General features: G+C 36.2%; 1 protein-coding gene across 1 annotated transcript in view; it reads right to left on the bottom strand.

Annotated features, from left to right (window-relative positions):
• usp24.L (ubiquitin specific peptidase 24 L homeolog) overlaps positions 1-24,313 on the bottom strand; it is a 101,806-nt gene that overhangs the window by 64,263 nt on the left and 13,230 nt on the right. The window contains exons 3-19 of the mRNA XM_018258288.2: positions 23,559-23,626; positions 22,607-22,750; positions 22,178-22,300; positions 19,720-19,755; positions 19,558-19,623; positions 19,120-19,185; positions 16,944-17,018; positions 16,487-16,645; positions 14,853-14,967; positions 11,674-11,777; positions 11,109-11,216; positions 10,097-10,192; positions 7,777-7,938; positions 6,609-6,716; positions 4,651-4,800; positions 3,203-3,334; positions 1,131-1,242 (exon numbers count right to left, since the gene is read on the bottom strand). Of these exons, the coding sequence (XP_018113777.1) occupies positions 1,131-1,242; positions 3,203-3,334; positions 4,651-4,800; positions 6,609-6,716; positions 7,777-7,938; positions 10,097-10,192; positions 11,109-11,216; positions 11,674-11,777; positions 14,853-14,967; positions 16,487-16,645; positions 16,944-17,018; positions 19,120-19,185; positions 19,558-19,623; positions 19,720-19,755; positions 22,178-22,300; positions 22,607-22,750; positions 23,559-23,626 (1,824 nt within the window). The remainder of the gene's footprint in view (positions 1-1,130; positions 1,243-3,202; positions 3,335-4,650; positions 4,801-6,608; positions 6,717-7,776; positions 7,939-10,096; positions 10,193-11,108; positions 11,217-11,673; positions 11,778-14,852; positions 14,968-16,486; positions 16,646-16,943; positions 17,019-19,119; positions 19,186-19,557; positions 19,624-19,719; positions 19,756-22,177; positions 22,301-22,606; positions 22,751-23,558; positions 23,627-24,313) is intronic.

The raw sequence follows: 24,313 nt of genomic DNA, 5'->3' as shown, positions 1-24,313 counted from the left end.
CTGAAAATAAATAAGAGAGAGCAAGAGACTCAAATGAGTTAAGCTAACAGAAGTCTCCTCCCCTCGAGAGTGCTACCTCTGTATGTATATAAAGGCTGTTTGGAAACAAAGTAAAAAGCAGAACCTCTTTAGAGGCGCATCCCCGTAACATGTAGATTTACACTATACTATGCAATGAGAGAAATTGCCCATTATAAAGAACTAATGGTTTTATTTATAAAGGTGTGTTTTTTTTTTTAAAGTTGTGTAAATTAAGAATAACTCCATATTTATAAAACTCCATGGTGTACCCTATAGACGTCGGTTCAAGATAACACCCCAGTTTACGATTTTTTTTTTTACGGCTACACATTCAGATTAAAATACACAGCTCTATAAATAAACAGGATTTTACATGGTTTATTGAGGTATTACTATGGCAATGCTTGATTTATTTCAATGGCATTTTTGTTTTACATAAATTTATTAATATACCATACAGCAATGTTTAAGGCACACACAAACACACCTTTTAATTTATGTAACATTGATTATGGCCAATTTTTATAAAAGATATATAAAAAGTGGCCCACAAATATAACTTCCAGGCACTTATTTTCACACATTGTTCAACATGCTGTTCACCATGTAAAATATAAAGCTATTGAATAGCTTCTCCTAGCAACAAATTATGCATGAAACTTACATAACTTTCACCAATTTTTTCAGGGTTTTTGTGCTGCAAAATTAACAATGAAAGTACATAAATACGCCCACATTGTCTTAGTAATATGCAGAACATCCATCCAAGCATTTAAAATTCATAGGATCCACATTTTAGAGATCGTAACTTTTGCTGTTTTGTGTCCTGTGTAGCTTTTTCCATTTTAAATACTAACATATTTTAAAATATCATCATATTGACACAAATGGGGCAATCATGTTGCCACCTCCAGGAAGTCTTAGCGTAGAGAAGTCAATTGTAACTTCTGTTAAATCTATCAGCTATGCCTTAATGCATTACTAATAAAAGAAACATATCTTGAGAGGCTCAGAGTTGGTCAACAAACCTTCATTTGAACACCCCTGTTTCTTGGTATACCCCATGAGCCCAAAACATCGTCTTTTCAAAATAAAGCGACTATTCCTACCATTCATTGTTATTTCATATGATTCCAGTTTCAAAATTTTCTCTTTAAAAAGTTGTTGCTGGACATCACTCTCCAGGTCATGTTGTCCCTTTGTAAACCATTCAAAACACATCTGCAAAAAAAAACAAACAAAAAAAAAAACATACATCTGATTATGTGGGTCCAGTTATCCACTTCATGAGTAGTAGTAGTAGGAGGCAATCCAAGCTAAAATTACAATCTTTCCAGGAAAGATTGTTTGTTTCAATACACATGTGTAGAGCTGAATTGTCAGATGTACAGGTAGAAAGGAAGATTTTAGTACTTACCATTAAATCCTTTTCTCTCATCCTACATTGGGGGACACAGGCACCATGGGGATGAAGCTTGGAGAGCAGACACTAAGATGTTAAAAGTGACTCCTCCTCCTGCTCTGGGCTTCATCCCCTGTCTCCACCTACTTTGTTCAGTTTCTTCCCGAAGGAGTAAGCTCTCCCAGATCACCCAAAACAGAGGAGTCTCCCCATCCCTTAACCAAAAACCATACGAAAACTGTAACTTACTTGGACACCCAAGAAAGGCCCAACCACTCGTAACTATGTATACCTTGACAGGAAGGGAAGGCCTGTGTCCCCCAATGTAGGATGAGAGAAAAGTATTTAATGGTAAGTACTGAAGCTCTGGCTTCTCCATTAGGATCTGTCCCTCTTCATCGGAGAAGGTGGTCAGGTTCGCTATAGCTCCCAGAGGAGAGATGGGTGGCTGTATAATAGTTGCTGGGCAATTGCCTTGAGTCTGTCCTGGGTTTGACAGGCACTCTAAGACTCTGTCAAGAGTCTAAGGAATGCGGGCTAGGTTCCAGAAGCCAGCCATTGAGAGAGAGAGGGCATGCACCAGTTCAGAGCCCCTTTGGGAAGTTGGGGCCATGCGACCATCAGATGTCTGTGTGGTTGTTTGTGTAGAGCGGGAACAACAGCCTTAGGAAAGGTTGGAGCTTGCCTTCAGTCCTCCATAGAGTGGTAAGGCAGACGGGCAACTTTTGAAGATATTAACCTATCTGGCTGAGGAGGCACTGGAGTACTTAGCTCTCTAGCCCCAGTGTGGATGACCCCAACTGTAGTAAAGATCATCTGCCCCAGCCACAGAGTGTCATGTCTTCCTTCTGAGGACACTAAAAAGAAACTGAACATAGTAGGATGGGGCAGGGGATGAAGCCTAGAGCAGAAGGAGGAGTCATTTTTAGCATATTAGTGTCTGCTCTCCAAGCTGCAGGATCTTCATCCCCATGGTGCCTGTGTCCCCCAATCTAGGTGAGAGAAATAATAGAATTCTATCTGTATCTAATGATTCAGCTCTAACAGTGGCTGATGTTAAGTGGCTTTCAAAGGCGCCCGATCAACGAACCGACTGACATCCAAGTCTTCTGCCAATATTGGTCGTCTAGTCTCCTGCCATACACGCAGTGAATTTGTTTTGTACAATAAAAATATCTGTCGGCCACCTTAAGTCATGGAGAATGCAGTATAACCAGGTTAGAGGGATCTTCACTAAAGGTAAGTATGTACTAGCAGTTTTGACTTTCCAAAATATACATGACACACAGGATAATTCTAATTGCTCTTTACATTAAATCTTCTGTCACATTTGTATCTGCGTGTGAAACATGGGGCAGGCACGAAGAAGGGAACCAAGAGCTTTAATGGCACACAGGGTGTTTTGACTGCCACTGCTATCAAACAAAAATAACAGCTGTGGTCATAAAATTTGCACAGTAAGCGCTTTATGAAGGGTAATAATAACAGCTGTCAAATTACAATTTATTTCTGTTACAGAAGTCACAGTATTCCCAAGCTGCCTGCATACCTGAAACTGAAGCCACTTGGAAAATGAGTAAAAGATGCAACATTAAACTGTTACAACAGAGAGTTGTAAAAAAAAAAAAAAAAAAAAAGAAAAGTGGCAAAAAAAACAAAAATAAACAAAAACAACATGATCAGAAAGTAAAGCACAGATGAAAATAGGTTGCTTTGAACACTGGAAAAGCTAATATTTGGCAGCCAATAAATAATAAAATGCTTCTGCATATTCCTTACTTCACGGTCAAGCTCACAGACATCATGTCCAGTAACAAGACATTCCCAGATCTCTTTTGCACGACTCCAACCAAGATAAAGTGTGGCTTCTTGCAGGAAAAATGCCAGGAATTTCAGGTGTGCCTCCAAATACTAAACAAAGTAAGAACATTGAGTTAATTTTTTCTGGTAACATTCAAACCGTTTTGGATTGATAGCTAATTCTTAGAGGACAACAGAACACTCACTGAAAAAAGCATTTCTACCAGGAACAAAGCTTTAGTCAATGTTGTGAACATAGTTATAACTAAACGGATATAAAAATCTGAACTATTTTATAATTTAATAATGACATACCCGACATACATCATAATTAGCAAATATGCAGTACATCAGTATAACTAGTATCATTCACAGAAGTGGAAAAAATATATATTAGCCTGCTCATTTAATACATGCTTGGCGTTATTATTGGAAGAAAATGAAAACAAATGGGAAACTTAAAAATATGATGAAAATCTTTAAAAATGTAATGGTGTATTTTTTTAAAACAAACCTATGTTTTAGAGAGAGTAGAGACAAAAAGCACATGGTCTTCTCATGGGTTTCGCCATAACAGTGGGTTGGATCAATTCTCACTAATACAGAATTAAGCATCATCGCTAATACCCTTTACACAACATAATCAGGTTCCAGAGCTTTGGTTTTAGAAAACATAAGTTAGGTGGATGCTAGGTTGTGCTGACTATGGCCACTAAATTATCACAAAACCATAGATTTTTGAAACTAAGGGAAGCAGTAAGGTTCAAAGCCTTTGCAGAGTCATGATGCTTCCTTTATACTGCAAATTGCCAGTTTTTGGTACACATTAGTAGTGGTTTAAGCAAAAAGCTTATGTAAATCCATATTAGGCTATTCAGTTCCCTTGGTAAAGAAGTGATGTTTAGTAAAACAAATTTGCAAAACTATTTTGCTCCTAAACATTACTTATCTACATATATGTATTCAGTTTTTGTTGTGTGAAGGACAGGATGACAAGCTATCTAGCTTGTATATGTCAAAGGATAAACAAATATGATCTATGTTTGTTAGAAAAAATGCAATGCAGAGCAAATTCACAATTGCTTGGAAATTGGGGCTGCCAAATGTGTGTACGTGAAATACGCAAAACAATGTGGTTCTTAGAGGAAAAATAAAGGTTTGGGGATGTTGCAGTAAACAGTCAGCTTCGGTGGACAAACTGTCTAAGAATAAAGCTGATGTTAAAATGGGTTACAGTATTTAAGGGGTACATGGAAGGTGGCAATAAGATTTTAATTAACATCCAGAATACCAATTTGCAATATTAAAATAACAGTATTGTAAATGAAAAATGGAGTAATGTTATCAGATGTAGACACATGCACAGACATTTTAGCATACATATATTAAAATTTTGTTTTATGTCGGTTTATTTCAGTATCAGATACCTCCCGGTAAGTGTATCTGCCGTCAACCAAAGTGGATCCAGAAAGCCCTCCAGGACCCACAGCATTCACTGCCAATCGATGGCAGGCCACTAAGCTTGCTGTCACCAGTTTGACAATCTCAAAATTCTTCTTAAGATCTTGGATGATGCTCTACACAGAAAAAAATCAAAAGATTATGTTTTTTTTTAGCTCTGTATGTTCATCAGTTTAACAGAAGGCTACAATGATTTCAGCATCATAATATACACATTAGGAAATAATTACATGATGCTGCATGAACCCACTGCATATATGCTTATTTTTACAATCTCTATTTAAACTACAATCTGAAGAAAAACTAGGCCCTGTGTGTAAAAAAGGTAGCGGTATGATTTGACCTTTAACACAAATGGTAAAATTGTTTTCTTTGGAGGATGCCCTGAACAACTGAATCTGGCAATAAGGTGAAGGAGGAGATCTGACTGCTCTCAATTCCTCATCTGCTCAGGCGATCCACTTGCCAAGATGGGATATTAGTACAAAAGAATTGCAGTTGGAAAAATCAGAGGCTTGTCAGCTTTAGCTCACCTCTCATTCACCCTAAAGATCTATGCATTAACAGATGGCTAGGCAGTATATTCAAAATCAATCAGTTCACCCACTTGACAAGTATGGACAATTACTATACTATATAGAATATTTTATAATATAGAATATTTTATAACTATGTAAACAAAGTAAAAGAAAGCTTTGCTCACTAATTAGTGAACCCCAGAAATCCTTACCAAAAAAAAATACCTATGCCATAATAATTTTTGCACTATTTCTTTTGCCCCCTACTTCTACAAGCAACACAACCTAACAGCACTGGTGGAGGAAATCTTCTCCTATACAGAAATTTATTGGACCCTCAACCAGTGAGAAAAGGCAGTACACCTGCACCCCTCACATTACAGACTAGTTCTCTTAATTAAGTTCATCTTAATATATCGATAAATCAATAAATCTTGAAAATTGAATTCGAATTTTTTGAAAAACTCAAATCGAATTTGGATAACTCCCTAGTTGAATTTGCCAGTTTTGACCATAAAAAAACCTCAACAAATCTAATTTCAAATTCGACCCTTGATAAATCTGCCCATAATGTTCACATATACATATCTACTGAAGGTACCTCCATGAATAAAGCCAACAATGGTACCAACAACACTTTCACCATTTTCTCAGTCTTTTTAATAAAGGTAGGAAGCCCAAATCTTATATTCCACCAGTGCTCTAAACAGAGCTAAATGTAAGGCTCAGACTTTACCAACATATAAAAAAAATATAAAATGGCAATTTTACTTACATTACTTTTACATACCTTGCAGACAAAGTTTGAGTGCACCACCCACACATGCAGTGATTTGCAGTTCAACAATAGTAGTGTGCCGGGTAATTAGATTCACAATTTGCAACAAAATTTCAAAAGAATAAAGAAAAACTCATGCTAGCACCTCCCCACTCAGCGCTTTCTTGATACTTATTGAGAAAGCAGAATTTAACACTATAAAAAAATTAATGATCTGCATTAAATACAGCTATTCAGCCCCATAGACCAGACACCAAAAATAAATCAGATAAGTTAAAAGCCCTGTTCCAAGACACAAATCATGTGCGGACCAATTATTGTAGAGTGCTTTGGTGATCAACTGGGAGTCAGGTGGACTCAGGCTCACCTCTATTCCCGCCTCACTAAGGGAAACATATCAGGACCCCAGTACAATACTATTTCCCCTGGTGTCCTTCAAGCCCTCAAATGTATTGCTAGATCTATATTCTGCATTTGCTCATACTTGAATCGCATCCACCACTGTTAAGTACCATCGGGTTAGTACTCAGGCAGTCAGAGAGAGCCAATAGAAAACCACAATTTCCATGCTAGGTTGTTTTTGTTTTTTTAAAGAAAATATGATTAAAAAAATTAAAATAAAGCTTACCTTGTCTTGCTTTTGATAAGTTTGCTTATTAAAAGATCGAGTGATTTCATGTAGCTGCCGTAAGGCTGGAACTACCCACACAATTTGTGGATTATTATGTTGGGATGACTGAAAATATTAAAAAAAAAAATGCACAGACAAGAATAGACATTATTGATTTAGGTGAACCTTCATGAATAATGCCAACAATGGTAACACAACACTTTCAATTACATTTTATTCACCATTTCCTCAATCTTATATTCCACCTGTACTCTAAACAGATCCAAATTGGCTCAATTTTTCGGGGTGTTGCTGGAGACTATAACAGCAGAACCAAAATAAAAGGGTACATGCACATTTCCCATTAAGAGGTCCCCGACAAAAAACTAAAGAGTTGAGGTTCCTCCTTTTCCCTGAATTAAGCCATCTCTATGTTAACACAAAGCATACAGTCCAATTTTTTAGCCCAATACTTTTTCTGCTCAGGTTTTTTGGTAATTTTACTCCATGGGAATTTATATAATGCACTTTAATTTTACCATATAGCTATTTTCATGATTGATTTGTATTTATCTATAGAAGTTCATGTAGTATTTATGCAAAACTTCTAAATAAGCCCAATAGAATTAGCTCATGTAAAAAAAAACTGTGTATATTTTCCCTTTAATACGTATATTACCAAGCTTTGTTTACAAGATTCAAAAGGTCTATATGGCATAGTCTAAGACTGTTGCCTTTAAAGTTGCCTAAATCTAATATTGTCCACGTAGAACAAAATCAATAGATCTTTCTGTCTCATAAAGACTACAAAGCTACCATGACCTTGGTGAACACAAGCTGTAGATGGCTTGAAGGAAGGGCAGTGCCTATAACAAGATAGGACGTTAAATTGCAAAAATTGCTAATAGTCAGCATGGTCAAATAAGTGTCCTTCTGTTGAAGAGAAGGGTCGCTATAGGGTTGGATAGTCAACAACAGTACTTATACAGATCTAATTAATAATTCAATTTGTGCAAGAAATACTTTGTCTTTCACACCAGAGGCTACTTGGCATACAAATAATTACCAGACCTATAAAGTTAAAATTTATATTTTTCTCATAGGTCACTCGACGAATCCACAATGTCTTATTGGTGAACTGAGAGTTATAAAAAATCTATAACAAATTCAGACCAGATATACTAACCTTTTTGATGTCCTCGATGCATTTTATAATGTAACTTTTCTTTATGGTCTCTTTCACTGCATAAGCATCACAAAGAATTGCTAAGTGCTCGTCTAAGGCTTGTTGAATTAAACTGGATTGCAATGTTGGCAGATGAGCCAATTCCCAGAGCACTTCCAAAACCTGAAAAAACATGGATGAAAGGGGCCTTTTTTTAGTTTGCACATATCGGATGATGCAATTATAAGCATATTTCTACACGATTGAAACAGATTCTGTCCAGAATCAATTTTAGCAAACTGCTTACCAAGACAGTTTGCAATTGCCATTTTATGTTTTAAATGCAATAATATTACTACAGCATATGGCCAGAGCAATAAGAACAATATAGAATAGAAGAATTAACATCAGTCTAGCCCAATGCTGCCACCAAGTTTCTGGGATGGAACACAATTATTAACCACATTAAGGGTCATGCTGTATTAGACAATGGTGATACAGTGAAACCTCGATTTCAAGTCCCCGGATTTAAAATCTCCTCACATTTTAAATTTTTTGTTTGTGGTCCTACCAATTTATAATGCATTTCAATGGGTGAATTTCCCCGATTTTAAGTAATGTTTGCCTGGATTTTAGATCCTGATGTACCCAAAAATTTTCCTCTATGAATGATATTTTTTGTGAAATAAAGAGGTTTTAAATACTAACCAGATATATATTTTGCCATGGATCTGCCTGTAAATGGTAAATTACAATTAGTCTGCCCCTTATACAGCCCTGCACCAATCACTTATTGCTTTAGGTTGTGTATGTGATTGACAGAGAGGACTTGCACATGCTTCCCCCCCATAGTGTAACATTAATGCTGCAATGCTTAACCCATGTTATTAACACAGTAAATATTGTATCTCAAAGTAAAACAGACTCCTGTGCTTATATCCTTTCAGTACATGACGAAAAAGTTAAACACATTTCCCTGATTTTACATTTTCCCTGATTTTACATTGTTTTCTCTTGGTCCCCTGAAAAACATGAAAATGGGGGTTCTACTGTATACATAGAAGTCTAGGGACCTCTTGGGCAGGTCTGAGGAAGTCAGAACAGAATGAAAAAAAACATTTGCTACTCCCCTTCACCTTTTAAAACCAATCCCTCCATTTCTGTCGTTCCCTGTTTTCTTTACTGCTCCTTTCTCATCTGCCCAATTGAAAAAGAATACTTTATAATTATAATATTTTTCTCACTCTACCCTACACTCCAATATGCACCATTTTGCTCTGCTCCTTCTGATTGTTAATGCTCTGCTATTTTCTCTCCCAATTCTTCTTCTGCTACACTCTGCAGCCTTTTCTTTTTGGCTCTTGTTTATAGTATGTTCCTACACCTACCAATTTTCTTTACCTCTCTGGCCTCCCCTTGTTTTGCTTCCCTTGTTTTTGCTTCCTTCCACCATATTCTTGGATACGTATATTGGTTCCAATTCTGCCTTGTGCGTGCCTTGAATCTCTGCCTTAGTCAAAATAAGGCTGGTTAATCAAAGAGAAAATGCAGAGCCAGGCACTCACAGGTCAACTGCAATTATTTTATTTGCACAACATGTTTCGGGCAAAGCCCTTTTTCAAGTGTCAAGTCGACACTTGAAAAAGGGCTTTGCCCGAAACATGTCGTACAAATAAAATAATTGCAGTTGACCTGCGAGTGCCTGGCTCTACGTTTTCTCCTTCCACCATATGTTCTTTAAAATCTACTTCCCCCCCACCAACTTTCTTGTCCTTGTTCTATCCCTATCCTTTCCGCTACTCCTTCTCTCTCCTTCATATACGGATTCCATATTCTACCACCTAATCTACGCAGCAATCATAGCTGCAGTATGGCCAAGTAATTCTGCTGCTTTTCATTTGTAATGAAAGCAAGCCCATGCAAGTAGACCTTAATTTAAACTCCCACCACTTGTTCAATTGCTGAACTGGTAGTTTGTTGGTTGAGACTATGCAACTGATAAAAACATCAGACAGCAGAGACAAAGCCTATGGCAAGGCAACTCCTGCAGTAACTGGGCATGGGGTCATGAATCCTTTAATAGGATCAGCTGCAGGGCACCGCAAGTGCCCCTGGAAGTGGGGTGCCAGTTTAACAGCCCTTGTTCACAAAATTTTAGAATGGACAGACATTACTACAACTACTTTACACATGTAGTTGTTTTTACTAAGTCATAAGCAGCCAAAACATGCTTAACATTTTGGTTTTGAGTTGGGTTGCTTTGTAAGCCTTAAGAATATGGCTTCTCTGCCACTTAGAAAAGCTACAATTCCCACACCAGAGTACTGGGGTGCTAATTCACCTTTGCCGTGGTGGTTTCATTGCGGGCTTCACGACCGATGCGACCAATGAGACTTAATAGTTTTTGTCGAACTCTATCACTCTCGGTTTCCCAGCACTGCAGAAGAGTAGGAGAAAAGGTATAACAAGCAATTAACATCATATATATATATATATATCTGTTAACCTCATGTCAGTATCACTATTAAAGAACAGATGTGTGATTATTAAAAAAAAAAAACGATAGGTCTGACATTACAGCATAGCATAACTTCACAGAGAACTAACTGAGCGCTGGTTGCACCAGTCGTTAATATATAAACAGTACTCCATCATGCTGCCACCAGCCTTGAATTCAGATAGAACTGGCATTTACTTGTCTACTAGTTATGGGTTAACTACACCTGAAGGAACATTTGCATCAAATACATTTCTTTATTACCACATAGAGTTTCCTTCTCTTTTAATGAATAACTGAGGAAGGTGCAGGAAGGTTTTCTGGTTTTTAATGTGTTATCCACAAAATGTAAATGCTATGCCCCTTTGTCAGTTACTAAAAAGATTATAGATAATTAAGTAAATTAAAAGGAGCTAGCATGCATTCTGTTTAGCCTCTTTTTTTTCGTATGTGAAGAGTGCAGCTCCCCCCTTCCAACTGAGAACATGGTTATTTAATTGTTAGGAGGCAATGGTGTCCTGAGGCATCTATTGGTATATGCTTTTTAATGCAGCACCACTAACATGTGAGTTTTTTTTTTTTTTTTTTATCAGGCATCAACAACATTCATCTCTCCAGCTGCCGGTGAAATCTACTGGTTGATCAAGCAAAACTGCATGTGCACTTTGAGAGTAATAAAGCTACAACCTTAACTATAATAAGCAATGAAGCAATTCTTAGCTCTGATCATTACCATGGCTTATTTTTGTAATTACATAAACATAACAGCAATTTATATATGTTATAGTATACTGGGATACAGGACATTTAACAAAGCTGACATCTACTTGTGAAAAGACTTTTCTGAATGACCTACCTTTTGAATGAGCACAAAAAGATGATTGAGTTGATCAGAGTTAAACTTTACAGCAGCAGCAGCAATAATGGTATGGATATTTTCTATCACAGTAGAAGACTGACCAGACTAGTAAAAAAGAAATATAAAACAGTCAATGATTTTCTGCATAACATAAATTTATTTAAGAAAAACAACTATGGGAAAATGCAGTGGATTTTAAAATTATAGGAAATGATTAAACTTATGTAATGTATTCTAAAGAATATTTCTGAACCACAAAAAAAGTTCTCAGCAGTTACTTGATTTACACATGGCAAGAATTTTTCCCAAGCATTAATGTGAAGGATCCCTAGCACTTTTATCTTTACTGAGAGTAGAGTATCTGGCACATAGAGCACATATCAAATGAATAGAAAGTTGCTAATAAAAACAAGTACCCTGCTGAGCAGTTGGATACTATGGAAGGTTGGACAGTGTATGCAAGTTATGTAAAACAATAAAGCTGGAAAGCAATGCCTCCTTTCCAAAATATTTTATTTATTTAAGAATATTTTATTTAAGTCAAAAAAGTACATGCACACACCTGTATCTTCCATATTTTAGAAAGTTCATCCAAAGATAATTTACTGCCAAGCAGTTCAATAATTCCCTTTATCCGGTCACAGTACTGTGCTTGGTCTATGTTTCCTGAAAAAGAAATGAAGCAACATTTAAGAGATTTTAGTAATGATAAAAAAATGTAAATAAAAAAAGTAGACAATGTATCTAGTACGCATAGTTTTTGTAAACAAAAGGGCAAGGGGCTCAACTGGGGGTCACTGCAGGGCAGAGAGGAACAAATTGAGGTGGTAATGTAGGCAAATGGACAAATGAAAGGAGAAATGCGAGAAACTCCCTGAAGTAAAGTCCTAATGTGGGATTCCTGAGCAATCTGTCAATGGATAATTAAAGCAGGGCTGAAATCTGGGTCTTGAGAGAGGCCACACAAAGGTTGTTATTGAGTCTCTTTTGGAGAAAAGGCTGTGCTTTAAGGATGCGGAGGAAACTCTTGGGCTTAGAACCAAGAGATATATGCATGCTGCATTCTGTAACAGATCTCAGAAAATGAAGGTTTTCGGACTTCGATCATAGTAGAAATATCTCCATCATCAAACTCCTTTTATTTGGGGGCAAGGGCCTCAAGATCCAGGCCGTCAAATAGAATTTCACATTAAGAGGCTGGGTGGTACACTGGACCCTGGCTTAATAGGTTAGCCAATCTGGCAGAGGGACAGGATCAGTCTCTAAGAGGTTGATGAAATTGGCAAACCGGGCTATTATGGGTCAATGTGAAGCAATAAGCAGTTCCCGGACACTCTTGGGGAAGCTTGGGATTGGCACTGGAGGCCATAAGGTTGGCTCATAAGGTCAGCCTGATTCAGAGAGTTACTGCTGAGAAAGTTGGCTGTCCAATTGGCAACTCCTGGTATGTGAAACAGAAATATCACTGTGCTGCTCTGACCAGGCCACTTGCATGGTACCTTTGTTGTGGGTGCTTGCTGGTGACTATGCAGAAAATTCACTAGCACAAGTGGATACTGGCCTGAAAGTAGGGACCTGGAGAGAGAGAGGGAGGAGCCTGTGGAGAAAGTCTGGACTTCTGGAACTGTGAAGAAAGAGCAGTCCACAATGAAGAAGCCAGAGGTTTAGACATGTGATATAAATTCCTGATGAGGAGTAGGGAGATGCTGGTGGGATAAAAAAAAAGACAGCACCTGAAGTCAGTTTCTATCTGCCAAAAAGAGGGTATGAGGTGAATTATTCCAGGTGCCAGTGGATGAGTGTCAGAGAAGAGGAGGCCCAGTAGAAGCTCCTGCCCTCCTGTAGTACCTTAGGGCTAAAACAGAATTCCTGCCCCAGACAGATATAAACATGAAACAACATAAATAAAGTAAAATCAAATAAAAAACTTCCGTTAGAGAGCAGTGTTCATTTCCAATAATGACAAAGGAAGGTGGGGAAGGTGTGAGCCCCTTAACCCCCCTTAACTTTAACCCTTCATTGCCAGATATCCTATGAAACCAGAATCATAAATGAGCTTCTAGTGAATACTTGAATACTGTGACTTGACAATCACGGGTATTGACAGAGGCAGCAATGAAAATGAACTATTTTTAATAAGATTTTTGTCCATGTGAAATGACCATGTCTAGGCACAATGAGAATTTGGAGGCATCAAAAAAGCATACTTACTGTATCCAAGGTAACAAAAAAAATTGAAACTCTTGAAGAATGTACATATAATAAGAAAACCATTGGGTTGTGCTTATAAACATTGACAATGGCTTGCATTGATTCAGCAGGACATACTGCAGAGCAGCTAGATGTAACAGTGGAGTTGGTCCGTTATTTATTGGTGTTTGAACAAGTCAGATACTGTTCTAGTACTCTAGTAAAACAAATAGGCATGTTATCGGACTCCTCATTAAATTGACCCTGGTCTGTGTGATGACTGTGATAGGGAATGTAGGGAGTAACTAGTTGTCTAGTTATCTAATTTGCCCTAGCTGTCTGCCTCCCAGACCACAAACGGAAGCTATAACCAAAGATGTGTGAAAACCACAAATATAAGGGTTGATGATCTTTTGCATTTGTTTTTAATAATACAGAGGGGAATGGCCACTTTTGTTAAGAAAAGAACAGAGAAAAAGAGAGAGGATCAGAGAAGAGGAAAAGAAAAGGCAAACTGGGGGGGGGATTGCCAAGTTGGGAACATTACATAAACATTCCTACTGCATCAGGCATACATTCCTTTCTGATTTCTGGGGCACTGTTAAAGTGATGCATTTGGCTCCCAAATGGCTTAAAATGTATCAGGGCATCCACGGGCCTGGTATACAAGGTTCTGCTTGGGTAATGAGTCATTAATATGTTATTGTTAACGCAGGCAACCCCATGGATTTCCAATGTAGCAATATTGCATTTTTTGTATAGTAGAACAAGTGCAAGTAACACAGTTTACAAGGGGTCTTAGTACATAGTGTTTCTGTATTATTGGGCATTTGCAAAAGACATGGAGGAAAGTACCCACAACATTGAGGGATTTGGGAAACTGGTCCGAGACCCCGGGGTAAATCCTAGCTAATCTTTGCAGGGTGAGGTACACTCTATTAAGGAATTTGATCTGTATCTGTTCCTACTAGAGATGGGTGAGTTGAGTACTAATTAGGGCATCTTTCCACATTTCTTACTCTATGTCTGGGATATCTTCACACCAGTATTGTTTGACTTTATTCAGTTGGGTGGTGTTTGACTGCATCAATATAATATACAAGTAGGTTAGCACTTTTGCTAAATATGGTCAGCAGAGACACAGCTCCAAGGTATTTTCAGTAACCACTGAATTGAGACTGGAAGGCGTGCTTTAGCTGCAGGTATCTAAACAACATATTCATTGAGAGCTGCAATTCAGTTTGGATGCATGGAATTGTTTACATTTCCCATCAGCTTTAATATCTCCCAACGTTTTTACTACTGCAGCCGCCCATCTAGCAATAACAGGCACTGATTTGAAGTGCGGGAGGTACTTATTGCCCCATATGGGGGTCCATTTTGACCAGATCACCTATTTTTTCTGGGCGATTTTGAGTGCCACCTGGATAATCTTATTTTAAACAACAAAATGGCTGGCTAAAAACATTTCTGAGATAACAACATCTTTGAAAAACATCCGTGACATTTTGTTTAGTAGCACAAATATAACAAATAAATATATCTACAAACCTTCTAATGCTATTGAAAGGACAGAATTTTCTACAAGCCAATCCAGTAGTCGGTCAGTATCTATAGCATTCTTTACAGATTTTGAAAGAGTGCTGTCTTCGATCAGTTTCGTTACCTTGAAGAAAAAAAATGAAAATCAGATATTTTGCTTCAATCAGACAAATTATTAGAACTGCAACTATAAAATAGTTTTACAAAGTGTTCTTTTCTGTAACTTCAAGCCAATATTGATCACAGTATTCAGAGTAATTTAATTAATTAGCACCTGTTTCATGGATACTGCAGAAGCTCTTGTTGATTTATCTTATGCAATTTCTATTTCATTTTTCAAAAACAAGTAATGCTCCTCATAGCAAAGGAGCAGTATACAGTGACCTATACAGGGAGTCATCAAGTTACATACACCCGACGTACATACAACTGATACTTACAAACAGAGGCTATTACAGTAATGTACTGTGTGGCTTGCTTGACTTTTAATAGCATTTATCTTTAATAAACCACCTGCCCAATCCACTCTGGCATGTGTTGTCTACTGCAGAGCACAGAAAGGTACAAATACATATGCAAAGAAAAGTAAAATAAATACTATGTTGAAAAAAAAAATCTGTCTTGTAACATTTATAATAAGTAAATGTATATGTTTCAACTTACATTTAAATTCAACTTAATATCAAATCTAGAGACCCTATCTCGTACATAACCCGGGGACTACCTGAATATGTTACGAAGATAACTTTTTTGAAAAAATAAATTACAATGTTAACATTAAGTGAGTCAAACAGAAGTGTACAGATAGGAAGTCAGACTTAAAATGTCTGTAACAAGCTATTTTCAAATTACATATTTTAGAATCTATGCGATAAGTGTTTTGTGAAAGTGTGACACTGCATTTTTTTCTTGCTTCTAAGCACACTAGGGGGCAGATTTATCAAGGGTCGAAGTAAATTCGATGGAATTTTCAAAGTAAAATTTTTTTTGGATACTTCGACTTTGACTTCGATACACAGTGTATTTAACCTGGCCTTATTTTAACGCAACAAATTACTATTGTTTACAACTACACGTTTTGTTTTTATTAATATTTTATAATGCTTCATAAATCTGCATCAGAATGACAATTTTCCAACAAATTTAAGTAATTAAAAAAAAAATCGCCATCTACATTTTAACAAATCTATCTCATTGTATATCAAAAGTGGGTTCATCATTGACTCACAGGAAAAATAGAAAGTAGGGGTGCCAATTTGTTATGTAATGAATTAAACTGCACTGCTTAACTGGGCTAAATCCCAGTTTTCCTAGGTATCCTCTGTGTCTTCACTAGGATTGCACATAAGGATATATAAAATGATGTTCCTTTACTACACTGCGCATGCATCTAGTGGGTCTCAAGAGAACCCTGGGAATTGGACATAAGATTGTGGTGCCACACTTAGAGAGAAGGGGTTTTCGGTTTACTTCTGAAGAGGAGTGCTGGCCCAGGGGAATAGTGAGAGATTTAAATTACTGGGCATGATGCCTTGCATATTGGCCTGTATGAAAAAATTTGGTAAAAAATGTAGGTAAATAAGCTTTAGTGAAGGAATACACTCACACATTATCAAGACACCTGAATTAAAATTTTGACTTACTTCTTTTAGCGAATTCATTTTTGCACTGAAATGTGGAGACTTCAGCATGCGGAGCAAAATATCCAGTCGCAGGTCATCAACTACTGTGACTAGGTCAGGCTGGAAGCGCATGCATAGTAATTTGATGGCAGAAAGAAGTTCTGGGATACTAACCAACCTCTGAGACAACAGAAACTTGCAATTATCATTACATACTTGTTGAACATACAATGTTGAGCATACAAATATACAGTATTTGGTATTTATCAATCTATCTATGTTCACACACATATACATATTCAACCTACCTAAATAGGTAGGACAAAATTCATAAAAGCCAATTTGTATTCAAAGATATTAATTTAACAGTGAGACACAAGCAGCTAAACTCTGCATATATTTGCTGTAACAAACAGGCCACAAAAACAAAATGTCATTGTGGGTTACATGCAGACTGAAGATGTTCATAACAAAATACCTTGTCCTTGAGGTCCTTCTCTTCCACGCTCTGTACATACTTAATCATTTTGTGTATTACACGATCCAGCATAGGCTGAAATAAAAAAAATATGGCATTAAGCTCTCAACAAAAATATATAAAACACTTATCGACAAATGCTTATAGTGTCCATTTTAATAGATGCAATGTAAGTGTCCTTAAAGTGGACCTGTCACCCAGACACAAAAAATCTGTATAATAAAAGTCCTTTTCAAATTAAACATGAAATCCAATTTCTATTTTTTATTAAAGCATTCATAGCTGCTGTAAGCTCATTTAAAAATCTCAGATGTCAATCAAATATTGTCTGCCCCTCCTCTATGCCATGGGCATATAGGCGGGGCAGACACTTTCACTTTCCATTCAGCACTTCCTAGATGTCACTGCTCTCCACACATTCCCCCGTTCTCTTTACCATTTAATTGTGTAGCCAGGGCATGGGAATGGACATCGGGTCCCCCATTCTGGTGCACAATCAAGATTCTGAGATGATGCAAGGCTTTCCTTAAAAACAGTGTCCACAAAATGGCTGCTGCCTGCTTGCTAACATTTTGAATTCCCAGACTGAAGGAAACATGATTCAAATAATTTATACAGTGTAATTAAAGTTCATTTTGCTTCACTAATGTGATAAAATAGGATTTTGAATAATTTTTTTGGGAGACGGGTCCCCTTTAAGGTGTGACTACTCACCCAAGAAGCCCCCTGACAATTGCAGTATATTCCCTAGTAAAGTGTCCCCCCGCCCCCGGGTGGTATTAAAATCTAGCATAAACCTAGAAGATGTATTAGAGCTCACTCTATTAAAATCACCAGACATCATGTCTCTCTACATGCAGGATTTATGCAAAAGGAAGTTATTTTGTTAGATTTTGTTTGTACTGGAATCAGTTATTTGAGTGAGCTCTATTACATCTGTTAGGAAAGGAAGCCCCTCCTTATAAGATATATTGGATCGAACTGTCAATGAATATCTAACACCCAACTCCTGCATGAAAACAGAATGAAGAGACAGAAGCTGAGAGAGGGATAGTGAAAATAAACTAAATAATTTCAGAATACTTAATTGATTATATTTATAAAGTTTCTTATTTCAATATGATGAAGCTTATATTGAATTTTCATTTTCGCGATAGTTCCCCTTTAAATATTATTCAAAATAAAATTATTTTCAAATATTGTAAGTACATAAGGCAACGTCCAATGATACTGATGATGTCACTAGGTGCAAAAACCTTCTAACCATGTTGGACATTCAAAAGAATAGAAACTAAGAATTCTATATTTCTGGAGGACATAAGCCAAAATATTTAGGTATTTACATACCTAAAAGACAGTGATTTTTGTATGGCAAAGAATGATTATAAAAATGTTTATATTTTGGGTTGATGTTCCAACTTTTACGTATGACAGTGACAGTGTGCCTTTAATTATCTATTCTTGTACAAAAGTTCTTCACAGCTGCCTGACAGTTGCTAAGGATCAATTAACCCTAGCAACAATGGTTTAACAGAGAAACCTGTATATAAATAGAATTGGGCCTGAATAGAAATATATAAAAAGTTATAAAATGGTAACACTATAATTGTAGGCAGCCATGTTGGGTCAGTAAACCCCAAGGTTGAAAGAGAAACACAAATATATATATATATAAAAAAAAAGACCAACTGAAAAGTTAGGTAAATGATACGTTAGGTAAGAATGGGGCTTTCTCTACCATATTAAAACTGTAATCAAAGGTGAACAACCCCTTTAAATAAAAAATGGAATCTTTAAGCAATAGTAAATTAAAAAGCACCAATTAAGCAAGAGCAGGGATAAACACCTTTACAAAACGGTTACATTATTTTAAAAACACGTTTAAAAACAGATAAGCAAACCACAAGTGTCACGTGGTTAATGTGCATTACCTTATTTATTTATTAAGGTAAGGACACACTGGGAGATTCGGGGAGATTAGTTGCCCCGATGACAAATCGCCTCTTCTTCGGGGGCGACAATATCCCTGAACTGCATTCCCCTACCTTCCCGCTATAATTATGAAATCGCCAGCGTTATGGCCCTTACCATTAAGCTCTTAACTTTAGAATTAAAAAAAAATGATCTACAAAAGTCAATGATAATGTAAGTTGTAATATATAATGCAAGCAAATACCTGTACAGTAGAGGAATTGAGGTATTCTGCACATACACCCAATGGTTGAACCAGTGCTGATACAGCCTATGAATAAAGTTATAAAGAGTTTGGTTATCATTCATAATATCATACAAATTGATAAATACCAAGCTTAAATGAGTTGTAAAATGTTACACTTCAGATGTTAACCATTTCAGGATTTAAGCAACACTGAGCCATGCTTCAACTATTACATTTCAACTAAGGATGGCCCAAATCCATAATCCGTATTGGGCCATTCAGTTGAATGCATGTTAACAATAAAATACAATTTTAGTCAACTGGAACACTAAGAAATAGCTACAATTACAATGAAAAGTGTTTCAGTACCACGTTGCTCATATTTGAACCCGATTATTCCAAAACATCAAAAACATCAACATAAAAATATTCAGATTATAGATTGCATGGTCTTACCCCAAGTTCAATATCTTCAGAATTTAGTTTAGCCTGAATTGCAGAAAATCCACCTAACTCTCCAAACTGCAAAATAAGATGTAAAGTTCAAAGTCATTATAACAGCTACATGACATTTAGAAAGCTAGACAGTAAGTAGAATGGCTGAAAATGAAAACATACCCTGTTTACTAAATCAACAAGCCAACCATGAGGTTCCTGAGAAAGAGAAAGAAATGTCATCAAAGAGATGCTCTACAATCTGTTATTATACAGTTAACTGAAAGCAGCAGAGTATTTTCTGCAATAGTGATGCAATGCACAATAACACAAAGTAAAAAATACTGCATTTAAATGTAAAATAAAATGAAATGCTTAGCAAGTGTCAAACATTAATTATAAATAACTAATGTCAGCTTTACAGCTTGCATTATAACAGCAACTTAAATGAAAATATACCCCTTAATGAATACTTGAGTAAATTAAGTGGCATATTAAAGAATCTTATCAAACTGGTATATATATTTACGTAATTATTGCCCTTTTACATTTCTTGCCGTGAACCACCATTTCATGATGGTATCTGTGCTGCCTCAGAGATCACCTGACCAGAAATACTACAACTCTAACTGTAACAGGAAGAAGTGAGGAAGCAAAAGACACAACTCTGTCTGTTAATTGGCTCATGTGACCTAACATGTATAGTTTGTTTGGTATGTTTGTGTGCACCATGAATCCTAAGATCCCAGGGGGTGGCCCTTATTTTTTAAAATGGCAGTTTTCTATTTATGATTACCCAATAGCACATACTACTAAAAAGTATATTATTATGATGGTTTATTTACATGAAGCAGGCTTTTACATATAAACTATTTAACGCAATATATCTTTTTATGGAGACCTAAATTGTTCAGGGGGTATAGTTTTCATTTGAGGAAGTTTTTGTCCTTTCAGTACTCCTGTTTCTGACTCAATGTAAACAAAATTAACAGAAGTAAGCTCTCTTCCAGCCAAAGTAAGTGGTTAGAACCGCCAGTGCAAAAAGGCACTAAAAGAAAAAACATTTACAACAATAATCTTTATTGAACACTTCCGAGAAAATTGCACTTTCATTACAAAAAATATTATTCTGGGGTTTACATCTACTTTAATGGCGAAATTGGCAGTGACAAGTATTTGCCATTGCATTATGCACCTTTAAAAATGCAAAGAATGTGCTGCTTCAATAATAAGAATTCCACAAAAATCATGGTTATACCAACCAGTTTTATTACTTCCTGCTTTCTCGTGTTGTTTGGGAGAGCTGCCAATACTACTTTACACTTCAGAATGCAAGCCAGCCCTCATCTTGTGAATAGGCAAATACAAGACAAACTGGAATTGAGCAATGAGCAACTGTCCTTATGAGCAATGACCCTTTCAACATTGACAAAGGAACTTGCGTCAGTGCAAACACACACACCTAACTTGTACTTAATTAACTGCATGGTCAGAAATTATGGAATTCCTACCAAGGCTGAGACAATAAAAAAAGATGATTAACCAATATGAGTGCACAATTACAGAGAATTTTGGAAAAGAAGGCTGAATTGTGGGTAAAAAATAAAGCAGGCAGCATACTAACAGCAATTGCTTTTTAAAGGGTCAGTAACAGCTTCAAATGAAAATACAAACATGTAAGCTCTTTTGGAGGAAAGAAAAATATACAAACATGTAGTAGTACACACAGAACCTAGAATCCCTGCAAATAAATGGCACTACCAAGACTTCACTACATATATACAACTGATTGGATAATATGAATTATTAAACTTGGAGCAAACTAGGTTACTCGTAAAAAAATGCAGCAAATGTATCAAAAGTGCTTAAAGTGATAGACACTTAAAAATAAATGTACATTAAGGGGTTTGTTTATCAAACGTCGAATTTTAGAGCTTTGTGAGCTTTAGACTTTGACTCACAATGCAAATGGTTTCTGATTAAAGAAAAAACTTGAATGTAAAAAACTCAAATCACTGAATTCAAGTTGAGAAACCTGAAAACTCAAACTGATCAAGTTTTCCACTGAAAAAAACCTCAAATCGCTCGGCTGATCGTGTTGAGAAAGCCACCAAAAAAACTCATGAAGGCTATTAACATCTTCAAATGGTTCAAGTGACCTCTGGAATTGACTCCTACATGACCTTGACAAGTTTTAGATGGTGTATTTTCACATTTAAGCTATTTCCAGCTTCGGGCTATAATAAATCTTGAGATTAGAGATAAAAAAAAAAAAAAAAAAAGTTATTTTTTGACTGAAAGATACCCTAGAATTTTTCGTGGAAAAAAAACTACTCAACCTTTAATAAACATGCCCCTTAATGTCACCTATAGTTCATGTTTATTGTTTTTTGCTGATAGGGCTGCTTTTGTAAGTAATTTTTACTTGAAGTTCCTAAACTTGTTTTGCCAACCTGTTTCTTCACAACCAGTCACGAGTTTCTAATGCTACTACTGCTGCACAAATATGGCAGCCCTCTCCTAAACGAACATGGGCGATCAGATGTAAAAGCATCAGGCAAATACTTTTATGGCAAAATTATAAATAGCAGGAATAGGCAATGTCTAAAAGTCACTTCAACCCTTCTTGCTACAACCATACCTTTTGCATACTGCTTGGTGGTGATACAGCATATGTATTTCCATCTCCGAATATATCAGCCCAGTTTTTCTGACACATTTTCATTCTATTCTTGAAATGGTATTCGTTGTCAGGGTTAAAAGCCTGGTTAAAAAAAAAATATGTTAACAGTTGCACTTGACAGAACCTATTTACTGGCAACAACGCAAAAAGCAGCAGGAACTTGAAAATGCTATTTGAAAAAGGTGATCATCCATATTATTTTTTTTTTTAAATAGAGTAAATTTACTTGCCGCTTGAATTTCTCTCACTGACATGATGTTGAGTTTAGTCTTTACACTGCTTTTTACACTTTTTTTTCTGGTATAAGTCATTTTATACAGCATGATAAGTAGGCCCCATATGGTCCTTGACTGTAAATGATTCAATGCTTATACGTGGTTACATTACCATGGTAAGAACACCCAGAAGACCAGTAGGAATTGTCTCTTGCTTTATTCTTTCAGCAACCAAGTCAACCAGTAACATCAGCATGTTGTAGATTCCCTCATGAATCTCTGTGCCCCATTTATGTACAGCACTTGATGTTAACAACTAAAGGAGGGAAAATATATCTTTATTATAAAATAAAATCCTGTGTGACTAGAACCAAACACTAGAATTCAGGCTTTTAACAATATTAAGTGTACTTAACCTCTTGACCTGTATTATTTTTGTTTCTCTACTATTGTCACCATAAAATAAAGGATTTCACACTTTTTATAGTTTCCTACATTCGGAGAATTTTCCAGCTGTAACAGTTTTATCCTTAATTTTGAGTTTACATGCCACATTTCTACTGAAAATGTATATGAAGAAGATAATTTTAAGTGTTCCACAATATTTTTTATACTGTTTGAAATTCCTGCTACTACAGAAGCTCACATAAACACATCTAATACAGAGCAAATGCTGTGCTACAAACAAGTATTTGTATTGCATATGGGTTTGGCGAAACATCTCTGTTGCTTCCAAAGGCAACCAAAAGCACAGACATGTGCCTAAATTAGTGCATATCAATATCAATGTGACATGATGAAACTGTTGCATGTCAGTTTTGCACTCCTGTGGGAATACTACCTTATTACACAATGTTCAAGCTCAAAGCTCTATTCGTGCTTCTAAATATTAAATAAAACGCTCTTCCCCCCGACACTCATTTCTGATTCCATTTCCCTTCAATCTTTTTTTCCCTTTTATGCATGCCCTTGAATATTTTCTCTGTAGTGATGAAGTGTGATAATGTTTCTATTATTATACAGTAACATTGCACCATGAATTTGACTTTGTTTGAAAAAGGCACACCTTTGTGTATATGTTGTTACTTTTATAAACCTTAATAAAAAAAATGTAAATCAATTACCTTTTTAAAAGCTTCTGGCATACATCTATCCATAAATCTTTTGCAGTTTTCATCAGAATCTGAAATACCTACAATGTTTTAAAAAATATAAAACAAATATTAGTGACTAATCTAATTTATCATGTATTACAAGTGAACGATGAATGAAGGAAAAAAATCTGCTATCAACATCAAAGTATTGGCCTGTCTGTTTCAACTTGCCTTTTAAATTATTATTCAGTCAATTCTTAATACTTCCATAAGACAAATAAAAAAAAAAAATGCAAACTTAAGGTTTAATATATTCATGCTTGCAGTTAGGAGATTTGCATCTTTTACAAATGAGATTGCATTTTATTTATGAAAGCTTCCCTGTTCTTTGATTTGTTAGAAATCTTAAAGTCCATTATTTGAGATTTATAACAGAACAAACCTTTTAGTTTAATTTTTTAAACCAACAAGAAGAAAAAACCCTGCTTCATGTAAATAAACCATTTTCATAATAATATACATTTTAGTAGTATGTGCCATTGGGTAATCTTCTACTGAAAATTGCCATTTTAAGAAATAAGGGCAGCCCCTGGGATCCTATGATTCACAGTGCACACAAAAAAAAAACCATACATGTTAGATCACTTGAGCCAAATAATGAATAAAGCTCTGTCTTTTGCTTCCACACTTCTTCCTGTTACAGTTAGAGCTGCGTTATTTTCAGTCAAGGCTGCCCAGAGCCCAACACAGATAAGCAATAGAGCGTGTAGAGCAGGGGTCTCCAA

This window comes from Xenopus laevis, chromosome 4L (assembly GCF_017654675.1).
Source record: "Xenopus laevis strain J_2021 chromosome 4L, Xenopus_laevis_v10.1, whole genome shotgun sequence".
NCBI classification, from domain to species: domain Eukaryota; kingdom Metazoa; phylum Chordata; class Amphibia; order Anura; family Pipidae; genus Xenopus; species Xenopus laevis.
This window is presented reverse-complemented; position numbering and strand designations above follow the sequence as displayed.